We start from the raw sequence: 11,414 nt of genomic DNA on the forward strand, positions 1-11,414 counted from the left end.
TCAAAGAATTCAATAAGGTTTGTGTGGCACGACCTGCCCTTCACAAAACCTTGCTGACTATCCTTGATCACATTATTCCTATCCAGATGTTCATAAATCCTATCCCTTACAATTCTCTCTAAGATTTTGCCCACAACAGAAGTGAGACTCACCGGCCTATAGTTACTAGGGTTATCCCTACTCCCCTTCTTGAACAAGGGAACCACATTTGCTAGCCTCCAATCTTCTGGCACTACTCCTGTAGACAACTCCAGGTTAGCAATAGGAAATCTTTGAGGAGAATGTGAGGTCTGCAGATGCTGGAGATCAGAGCTGAAAATGTGTTGCTGGAAAAGCGCAGCAGGTCAGGCAGCATCCAGGGAACAGGAGAATCGACGTTTCGGGCATAAGCCCTTCCTGAAGAAGGGCTTATGCCCGAAACGTCGATTCTCCTGTTCCCTGGATGCTGCCTGACCTGCTGCGCTTTTCCAGCAACACATTTTCAGCTAGCAATAGGAAATGCAGGGTTACATGGATAGGGTTGGTGGTGGGGTGGGTCTGGATTGGATGCTCTTCAGAGAGTTGGTGTGGACTTGATGGGCCAAACGGCCTGCTTCCGTAGGGATTCTATGATTCTAAGAATTGATTACCTGTATACGCAAAGTGTGGGATTGGCTATTCAAACTCTGGTTAGGAATCATTGGGATGAATTTTGAGGGTCTTTGGTGGTTTTAATTTAATATTGTAAGTACATTGTTTGGCTGATTTTGGGTTAGCTGTCCATGCCGTAACATTTGCATCAATTCCCAACAATAATGTAAATGAACTCATTAACCCTTTATACTAAAGATGCTGGTATGAAATCATTCTGTAGAAGACCTTATTTATCATGGTCAGAAGTTACACAACACCAGGTTATAGTCTCACAGGTTTATTTGAAATCTCAAGGTTTTGGAGTGCTGCCTCTTTGTCAGGTGCACTATAACCTGGTGTTGTGTAACGTCTGACATTGTCCACCCCAGTCCAACATTGGCACCTCTCCATCTTATTTATCATGTTTGCTTTTGGGAAATGTTGAACTGAGTGACCTTATCTTGAGCGAAGGGGTTCAAGCAACACAATCGACCCCCATCCTCGAACTACAGAGGAGAGCAGTCAGCGTTCTTGAGTGTGATATCTGCTCTTTAACTACTACTGGAGAGTCTGTGCATGTAATGGTGGTGTAAGGGACATTTGGGGCAGCCATGCTGTGATCTCTGTTCTGTTGATGTCATTACTAAACGGGCTCACAACACACCAGAATTGCGTGTGATTCTAGATCAGCAGGACCCAGGAAATCTCACTCCGACTCAGGAAAGAAATGAGGTGAAAACAGAAGGGTTTAAACATGTTATTGTCACCTTAGTTTGTTGTTTTTAAACGGCATTCCTTTTAACTCAAACATCCCTTTTTAAGAACAAGTTACTTCTCTGAATTACTGATTCGAGTGATGAATAGGTACGTTGTGAATATTTGATTGAATGTTTTTGTTTCCCTTGAAGATTTTAATGTGCGTTTAAGTGGACAGGACGTTGGTCGTGGCACCTTCAGTCAACGACATGCAATGGTTGTTTGCCAGGAAACTGGTGACACTTACATCCCACTCAACCATATCAGTCCAGAACAAAAAGGATTTTTTGAGGTAAGAAGTTCACTGTTTTTATTTGTGACCTGTCGATTTAAAATGTTTTACTTAGTGAGTTGCTCTGAGGAGTTTCAACTTTAAAAAAGAGTTCCACAATGCCAGGTTATAGTCCAACAGGTTTATTTAGAAGTACAAGCTTTCGAAGCGCTGCTCCTATGTCAGGTAACTATCTGTGATTTTTAACTTTGTCCACCCCAGTCCAACACCGGCTCCTCCACGTCATTAAAAAAAGAATGGCAGTCACAGAGTGTCAGGAGGACTTTTTGCAGATTGTCCATTCCCTGAAACATTCCAAGCCACTCACCATCCTGACTTGGAAACTAAACCACTCTTCCTTCATTGTTGCCGAGCTAAATGCCTGGAGCTCCATCCCCAACAGCAATACAGGTGCAACTGCACTAGATGGACTGCAGTCATTCTAATAAGTGGTTTGCTATTATCTTCTCGAGGGCTTCTTTCAATCTGGTCTCCTTTACACTGATGACTAGGTGACCACCTCCTTCCGGCCATGTCAATGACCCAGACCTTTCATTTGCTTCTCATTTCCATAGACTACTTTGATCCCAAGCTGACGTTTCTGACCTGAGCCTTCTGCAGTGTTCCAATGAAGGGCAACAAGCTCAAGGGACAACACTTCATCTTCCGCTTAGGCACTTTGCAACCTTGAGATCTCAACACTGAACTTCAGAGCTTTCAAAGCTGACCACATTATGTCTGTTCTCCATTCTTCTTACATTCTCTACACCTCTCTTACCCTCGTCCCACCCCACAGCCTTATCTCATTTACTTTGCTTTTAGGGGAGAGGACACATTCTCTTCTCCCTTTCACACTTCAATTTACACCCATCTTACATTGCTTTTTCTCTTTCACCAGTGTTAATGACTCCTTAGTCTTTTGCACTAGGCCTCTGTGTAAGGAGCTTCTCAAAAGTTTTAAAAATATTTCCAACACCTTTCAGTTTTAATGAGTCATAACAGACACACAATTTTTCTGTCTCCACAGATGCTGCCAGACCTGCTGAGTTTCTCCAGTGTTTTGGTGTTTGTACCGTCTCAAGGGAAGTTAGTGATGGTTTGGCCTGGCCAGCAATGCTGTTTACACATTCTCCTCTTAAATAACCTAAAAGGGAAGGAAAAGTGACCAGAACTGTTACTATCTCTGCGGCTGTACAGGGTGTTGGTTAGGCCACTGTTGGAATATTGCGTGCTATTCTGGTCTCCTTCCTATCGGAAGGATGTTGTGAAACTTGCAAGGGTTCAAAAAAGATTTACAAGGATGATGCTATAGGGAGAGGCTGAATAGGCTGGGCTGGTTTCCCTGGAGCATCGGAGGCTGAGGGGTGACTTATAGAGGTTTATAAAATTATGAGGGGCATGGATAGGATAAATAAACAAAATCTTTACCCTGGGGTCTGGGAGTCCAGAACTAGAGGGCATAGGTTTAGGGTAAGAGGGGAAAGATATAAAAGAGACCTAAGGGGCAACCTTTTCACACAAAGGGTGGTACGTGAATGGAATGAGCTGCCAGAGGAAGTGGTGGTGGCTAGTACAATTACAACATTTGAAAGGCATATGGATGGGTATATGAATAGGAAGGGTTTAGAGGGATATGGGCCAAGTGCTGGCAACAGGACTAGATTAGGTTAGGATATCTGGTCAGCATGGACGAGTTGGACCGAAGGGTCTGTTTTCATGCTGTACATCTCTATGACTGTATCTGTAAGAATTGTCCTCCATCCATCCTGCTAAAACCAGGAAGCCAGCATTAGAGCTTGGTAACTGTGAACTGGCATTTTCCATTGGTGAATCCAAACATTCCAGTGACTTTATAGAAGACTTTTTTTAAAACAGCATAACATTATTCGTATTACTGGAGGAAATACATTTTGATATAAGGACATTGTAAAATCAAATCATCTAAATGTGTTGTAACGTTGGTAATAGGTACAGGGAGTCAGTTTAGCTCAGATGGCTGGTTTGAGACATAAGGGATATCAACAGGGTGGGTTCAATTCTGCACCAATTGAGGTTACTATAAAGTACCTACTTGTCAACCTCTCCCCTTGCCTGAGGCGTGCTGACCCTCAGGTTGAACCACCACCATCATCTCTCTGTCTTTCTAATGAGAAAACAGCCTTATGGTCCAGGGGAGCTCTAGTGACTTTATTTTTTTTAGTAGGAACAAGAAAAATAACATGCTGTATCTTTTTGTCAGGTCTGTAACAGTCCATTGTCTGAAGAGGCAGTGCTGGGTTTTGAGTATGGGATGAGTATTGAAAGCCCAAAGCTACTTCCGATATGGGAAGCCCAGTTTGGAGACTTCTTCAATGGTGCTCAAATTATATTTGACACATTTATCTCTGGAGGTGAGACTTTAAACCCTGTGGAGTGGTCAGATTATAAAGATGTTCATGCATGGCATGCTTTAGTTGGGGGGATTTCCCAGTTACATTTCTTTCATGCTCGCGTATTGCAACAGTTCTTGATTATCCCTTTTTCTTTTTGTTTTGTTAACCTGCTGCCGCCTTCTGCTGGGTGGGAAATTTGCTGGTGTATTCGGGTGGGTTTAAATTAGCTTAGCAGGGGGATGGGAACCGGAGGTGTAGCTGCAGTGCACAGGAGGATGTGAGTAGGAAGGACAGGGACAGGATTTTAGGGTCACAGGAATGTGCTGGCAGACAGCGAAGTGGTTTGAAGTGTGTCTACTTCAATGCCAGAAGTATCCGAAATAAGGTAGGTGAGCTTGCAGCGTGGATAGGTACCTGGGACTTCGATGTTGTGGCCATTTCGGAGACATTGATAGAGCAGGGTGAGGAATGGATATTGCAGGTTCCAGGGTTTAGATCTTTCATTAAGAACAGGCAAGGCAGTAAAAGAGGGGGAGGCATGGCCTTGTTAGTCAAGGATTGTATAACAGTGGTTGAGAGAACTTTTGATGAGGACTCATCTACTGATGTAGTGTGGGCTGAGGTTAGAAAAGAGAGGAGAGGTCACACTGCTTGGAATTTTTTATAGGCCTCTGCAGAGTTCCAGGGAGGTGGAAGAGAGGATTAGCAAAATTATTCTGGGTAGGAGTGAAAGGAACAGGGTGGTCATTATGGGGGACTTTAACTTCCCCAACATTGACTGGAAATGCTATAACTCTAGTATGTCAGATGGATCAGTTTTTGTCCAATGTGTACAGGAGGGTTTCCTGACACAGTATGTCGAAGGGCCAACAAGAGGGGAGGCCACACTGGATCTGGTGCTTGGTAATGAACCAGGCCAGGTGTTTGATTGATTGTAGGTGAGCACTTTGGAGAGAGTGACCATAATTCAGTTACGTTTAGTTTGGCAATGGAAAGGGGTAGGTACATGCCACAGGTCAAGAGTTATCGATGGGGCAAGGGCAATTATAATATGATTAGGCAAGAATTAGCATGCAAAGAATGGTGTAGCAAAATGCAGGGTATGCAGACAATGGAAATGTGGAGCTGGTTTAAGGAACAGATATTGCATGTCCTTGATAGGTATGTCCCTGTAAGGCAGGGAGGAAGTGATAAGGTAAGGGAACTGTGGTTTACAACAGAAGTTGCATCTCTTGTTAGCAGAAGAAGGAGGCTTATGTGTTGATGAGGCAAGATGGTTCAGATGAGGCGATGGAGAGTTACAGATCAGCTAGGAAGGATTTAAAGAGAGAGTTAAGAAGAGCAAATAGAATAAAGGAGAACCCTAAAGCTTTCTATAGGTATGTGAGGAATAAAAGGATGATTAGGGTAGGAATAGGGCCAACCAAAGAGAGAAGTGGGAAGTTGAGTGTGGACCCTGTGGAGATTGGAGAGGTGCTAAATGAACATTTCTCATCAGTTTTTACACAGGAAAAGGAGAATATTGTAGAGGAGAAGAATGAAGTACGAGATATTAGACTAGAAAGGATCGAGGTTAGTTACGAACAGGTGTTATTAATTCTAGAAGGAGTGAAAGTAGACAAGTCCCCTGGGCCAGATGGGATTTATCCGAGGATTCTCTGGGAAGCTAGTGAGGAGATAGCAGAGCCTTTGGCTTTGATATTTGAGTCGTCATTGTCTACAGGTTTGATACCAAAGGACTGGAGGATTGTAAATGTTGTGCCCTTGTTCAAGAAGGGCAGTAGAAATGGCCGAGGTAATTATAGACCAGTGAGCCTTACTTCTGTTGTAGGAAAGGTTTTTGGAAAGGATTATAAGAGATAAGATTTATAATCATCTAGCAAGCAACAATTTGATTGGAGATAGTCAATATGGTTTCGCCAAGGACAGGTCGTGTCTCACAAACCTCATTGAGTTTTGTGAGAAGGTGACCAAGCATGTAGATGAGAGGAGGACAGTTGACGTGGTATACATGGACTTCAATAAAGCCTTTGATAAGGTTCCACATGGTAGGCTGTTGGAGAAAATCCAGAGGCATGGAATTGAGGATGATTTTGCAGTTTGGATTAGAAACTGGTTTTCTGAAAGGAGGCAGCGAGTGGTGGTTGATGGAAAATATTCAGCCTGGCGTTCCGGTTACTAGTGGTGTGCCACAAGAATCTATTTTGGGACCACTGCTGTTTGTCATTTTTATAAGTGACTTAGACGCAGGCATAGGTGGGTGGATTAGTAAATTTGCAGACAACACTAAAGTCAGTGGAGCAGTGGACAGTGTGGAAGAATGTTACAGGTTGCAGGGGGACTTGGATAAACTGCAGAATTGGGCTGAGAGGTGGCAAATGGAGTTCAATACAGCTAAATGTGAGGTGATTCACTTTGGGAAGAATAACAGGATGGCAGAGTACTTGGTCAATGGAAAGATTCTTGGTAGTGTGGATGCGCAGAGGGATCTTGGAGTCCATGTACATAGATCCCTGAAAGTTGCCACCCAGGTAGATAGTGCTGTTCAGAAGGCATTCGGTGTATTAGGTTTCATTTGTAGAGGGATTGAGTTCTGGAGCCACAATATCATGCTGCAACTATACAAAACGCTGGTGCGGCCACACTTGGAATATTATGTACAGTCCTGGTCCCCATATTTCGGGAAGGATGTGGAAGCATTGGAAAAGGTACAGAGGAGATTTTCCAGGATGTTGCCTTGTCTGGAGGGAAAGTCTTATGAGGAAAGGCTGAAAGACTTGAACCTGTTCTCATTGGCAAGAAGAAGGCTAAGAGGGGATTTGATCGAGACATACAAGATGATCAGAGGATTAGATAGGGTAGACAGTGAAAGTCTTTTTCTGAGGATGATGATGTCAGCGTGCACGAGGGGGCATAACTACAAATTGAGGGGTGATAGATTTAAGACAGATGTCAGAGGCAGGTTCTTTACGCAGAGTGGTAAGGGCGTGGAATGCCCTACCTGCTAATGTAGTCAACTCAGCCACATTAGGGAGATTTAAACAATCCTTGGATAAGCACATGGATGATTTTGGGATAGTGTAGGGAGACGAGCTGAGAATAGTTCACAGGTCGGTGCAACATCAAGGGCTGAAGGGCCTGTTCTGCGTTATATTGTTCTATGTTCCCTCTCTGTCTTCTGCTCCCTTTCCAGTCCCGGTTTCCACGTTTGATCTAGTGCACGTTCAGTTATTTTGTTGAATGATTGACTGACTAAAGTCTGCATCAGAGGAAGGCTGGAAAATAGAGCGAGAGGAGGAAGAGACTTGCAGAAACAGACAGTCTTGTTATATCTCAGCCAGGAAGTCAGTATACTTTTAGGAGACATGCTCATGTTATCATCGCTGTATCATAGCATGTAACCTGATAGGATTTAATTTCCAAACACTTGAAGCACTTTGCTCTATTTGCAACATGCTCATCTGTAACTTAATAGTTTCATATTATCCATAACACCTACGTGCCTGAGGAGTGTAATTTTTCTACATAGTAATTAGAAAGCATCTTCATAACTCCTGAAAAATTCAGCTAAATGTAATTGAGACTCATTGTGTTTGGGGTTTTGTGTTCAGATTGCTAGTTTGTTTATTCTTTCAAGGGATGTGGGCTTCACTGGCCAAGCCAGTATTTGGTGGCGGTTCCTAATTATCTTTTTGAGAAGGAGGTGGTGATCAGCAGTCCTTGGGGTGTAGAGGTGCCCATAGTTTTTATAGGGAGGGAGTTCTAGGAGTTTGATCCAATGACACTGAAGGAACAGTGGTATTTTTCCAAGTCAGGACAGAAATGGCTTTGAGAGGAAATTGCAGGGGGTGGTGTTCCTATGTATCTGCTGTCATTGCCCTTCTAGGTAGTAGAGGTTGTAGTTTGGAAGGTCCTGTAGTGCATCTTGTAGATGGTACGCACTATACATCAGCACTGATGGGAGTGTTGAAGACGGTGAATGTGGTACCAATCAAGGGGGCTACTTTGTCCTGGATGGTAATAAGCACCTTGAGCTTATTACCATCCAGGACAAAGCACTAGAGCTGCACCCATCCAGGCAAGTGGGGAGTATTCCATCACACTCCTGACTTGTGCCTTGCAGATGATGGACAGGCTTTGGGAAGTCAGGAGGTGAATTATTTGCTGCAGGATTCCTGGCCATCATTGGACTCTTAATTCTGCCATTACAAGATTTGAACCCTGGTCCCCAGAATATTACCTGAGTCGCTGGATAAATAGGCTCGAGGTAGTACCACTAGGCCATCACCTCCCCATATTACAAGCAGTGTGTTGGCTATAACTACAGTATTGGTAATAATCGAAATCTGAAATAAAACCAGGAAGTGGTGGGGAAACTCAGCCATCCTGGCAGCAGCTGTGAAGTCAGAAACAGAGTTAATATTTTGAGTCTTATTCAAGTCTTCTTTGGGACTTCAGTAATCAGTGTGTTGGAGTTATTGGAATAAAATTCTGACTAGACAAGTACAAGCCTGGAGTCTAGATTAGAGTGGTGCTGGAAAAGTACAGCAGGTCAGGCAGCACCCGAGGAGCAGGAAAATCGACGTTTTGGGCAAAAGCCCTTCATCCGACCTTCTCTTGTCAGCTCTATATTTATACGATGAGTCCAGTTGAGTGTCTAGTCAATGGTAACTCCTATTATGTTGATTTTGGGGGATTCTTCAATGGCAATGCCATTAAACATTAAAAGGACCAGCTTCTCTCTTGTTTGTAATTTCCTGGGAGGAAAAAGGTCAGCCTGTCTATGTCAGAAGGAAATAACAAACCTTCTGTTAGGATGCTAATTCTTGAATGGTAGGTTCTCTTTTTGTTTCATGAGTAAGTTTCTGTAACTCGCTCCATGTGTCATTTGAAAGGGTACACAAATAATATACCTGAGGCAGCAATAATGATTAACCTCTGATGAAAATCTATTGAAACTGAATCAATCATTTTGTGTCCCCACTAAATCCTATCCTTTTGACAGGTGAAGCGAAATGGTTGCTACAAAGTGGGATTGTTATTCTTCTCCCACACGGCTATGATGGTGCAGGCCCAGAACACTCCTCCTGTCGTTTGGAGCGTTTTCTCCAGGTAAGCAGCCTCTACCAGAACCCTAAACTGTCCTCAGACAGCTATCAAAGTAGGACACCTGTTAATCCATGCTGCTCACCCTCCTTTTTCATTTTCCAAGTACAGAAAGAGATGATCCATATTCTCCATTTGGCATGAACTGACCATCTGCTCAACATCCAAGCGGCATCACAACAGAATTGACCACAGTCCCATGCAGTCTGTTTCCTACCACATCATAAGGCCTGGGGTTTGACACCACAGTTTGAAGTTTGCTTGGATAGATTCCAGGCTTATACTTGTCAGTCAGAATTTTATTCCAATAACTCCAACACACTGATTACTGGAGTTCCAAAGAAGACGTGAATAAGACTCGAAATATTAACTCTGTTTCTGACTTCACAGATGCCAAGTCTGGCATCTAACTGACTTCTGGATAGAAAAGAGGCTCGGATCATTGAGCTTTTAGATGGAAATTAGGTAATTGGTTTGGAATAGGAAAAAGAAGAAGCCATTCAGCCCTTGAGCTTTATTATCCCATTTAATCCGATCTCTGCCTCAATTTCACTGAATCGATTTAGCTCCACATCCTTTGAACTTGAATAAAAATCTGTGGAAATGGGTTTCTGCAAATCTTTTGTATGAAAGATTGCTCCTAATTTTACTCCAAAATGGTTTATTTTACAATTAAAGATGATATCCTGTGAGATTCACTGTTAGCGCATCAGTGGTATTAGACTAACTGCAGCGAAACTATGAAATCCTAACAATGTATTATCGCTTAACCTTTTACAATCCAAGTAACACCAAGGCAAGAATTTACAATTTTTATCAATTTAACCCTTTAACAACCATCCTGTTTCATTTCATGTAAATCTGCTTGGCAGACCTCAGAGGTTGATTCATCTTTCTTTATATGTGATGCCCAATATTGAAGGGGGAAATTGGTAGCTCCATTTCTTACATTGCTCCAATGACACCATTTTAAAAGCTCTTCATTAGCCATACTGTGCTTTTGTCACATCCTGAAATCAAGAAAGCTGCTGTTACAGTCCAACGTCTTTCCCTTTTTTGTTAAGCAGGATTGTCTTTTTAACAATGTAGGTAGATAACTTCAAAAGACTAAACTGGTGGAGAGCTAATGCAACACAGCGTTTATCAATAAATCTCCTTTTCTCCAACAGATGAGCGACAGCAAGGAGGAAGGCGTTGACGGGGACAATGTCAACATGTCCATTGTACATCCCACTACGCCAGCACAATACTTTCACTTACTGCGCCGGCAGATGGTTCGAAATTTCCGTAAACCTCTGATTGTAGCCTCACCGAAAATGTTGCTGCGTCTCCCAGTGAGTACACGTTACACTTTGATATGATCACTCAGATACTGGACAATATTCACTTTGTAAATGTTCACCTCGTTTGCAGTGAGCTTATTTGAATAGGTGGGAAGATGAGCATAATCATAACAGATATGCTTTGAAGATAATCATACATTTATAATCCTCCCTATGTGCCACTTTAGCCATGAAGTTAAGTTTATGTTATCATCAAAAGCTTTAGCACAATGTCTTCAGGCTCTACTGATGTTTTGAGAGCACATTTTTCCAGGTTTATACTTTAGTACTGAATGGGTAAGTGATTCATTGATATAGATGCTCATTTCTCATAAAGTTACATTCAAATGTGTGAATTAGGAGCAGAAGTAGGTGCCGTAAAGCTGCTCTGCCATTGTGTTTATATTTCAATTCCACATTGCCATCTATCCTCTAACCTTTGATACTCATGCCTAACAAGAACCTCTACCTTAAAAATATTCACTGAAGCTATTTTCTGAGGTGAAATTTCAAAGTTGCACAATCCTGTGAGTGAAAAAAAGTTCTCCTTAGCTTGGTCTAAAAGGGTGGCCCCTCTTTTTGAAACAGCAGCCCTTAGTCCTGGACTCGCCTACAAGAGGACACATCTTTTCCACGTCTACCATCTCAACGTCTTGTATATCCCAGTTAGGACATCTCTCATTCTTCTAACCTCCAATCTTCCCTTATAAGACAGATCAACTCAGTCCAGGTATCGGGCTATTGGAGCACCTCTGGACCATCTCCACACGTTGACATCCTTCTTTAAATAAGGAGACCAAAACCGAACACTATATTCGAATTGTGGTCTCTCCAATGCCCTGCATAACATCCTTATTTTTCACCATCCCTCCAGACCTCCCCCTCACTGAGGACGAACGACCAGTCCTCAGCAAAGGACTCACCTTCATCCCCCTCCATCCACGCATCAATGAATTTAATACACGCCATGACGTC

The 11,414-nt window shown here is 42.8% G+C and overlaps 1 protein-coding gene across 4 annotated transcripts in view; it reads left to right on the plus strand.

The window, feature by feature from the left end:
* The window catches only part of dhtkd1 (dehydrogenase E1 and transketolase domain containing 1), a 70,594-nt gene that overhangs the window by 35,485 nt on the left and 23,695 nt on the right, over window positions 1–11,414 (plus strand). For all 4 annotated transcript variants that reach the window (XM_043714152.1, XM_043714149.1, XM_043714151.1 and 1 more), the window contains exons 10-13: window positions 1,521–1,660; window positions 3,879–4,029; window positions 9,017–9,123; window positions 10,287–10,451. In XM_043714152.1, coding sequence (XP_043570087.1) covers window positions 1,521–1,660; window positions 3,879–4,029; window positions 9,017–9,123; window positions 10,287–10,451 — 563 coding nt within the window. The remainder of the gene's footprint in view (window positions 1–1,520; window positions 1,661–3,878; window positions 4,030–9,016; window positions 9,124–10,286; window positions 10,452–11,414) is intronic.

This window comes from Chiloscyllium plagiosum, chromosome 23 (assembly GCF_004010195.1).
Source record: "Chiloscyllium plagiosum isolate BGI_BamShark_2017 chromosome 23, ASM401019v2, whole genome shotgun sequence".
Classification (NCBI taxonomy): Eukaryota; Metazoa; Chordata; class Chondrichthyes; order Orectolobiformes; family Hemiscylliidae; genus Chiloscyllium; species Chiloscyllium plagiosum.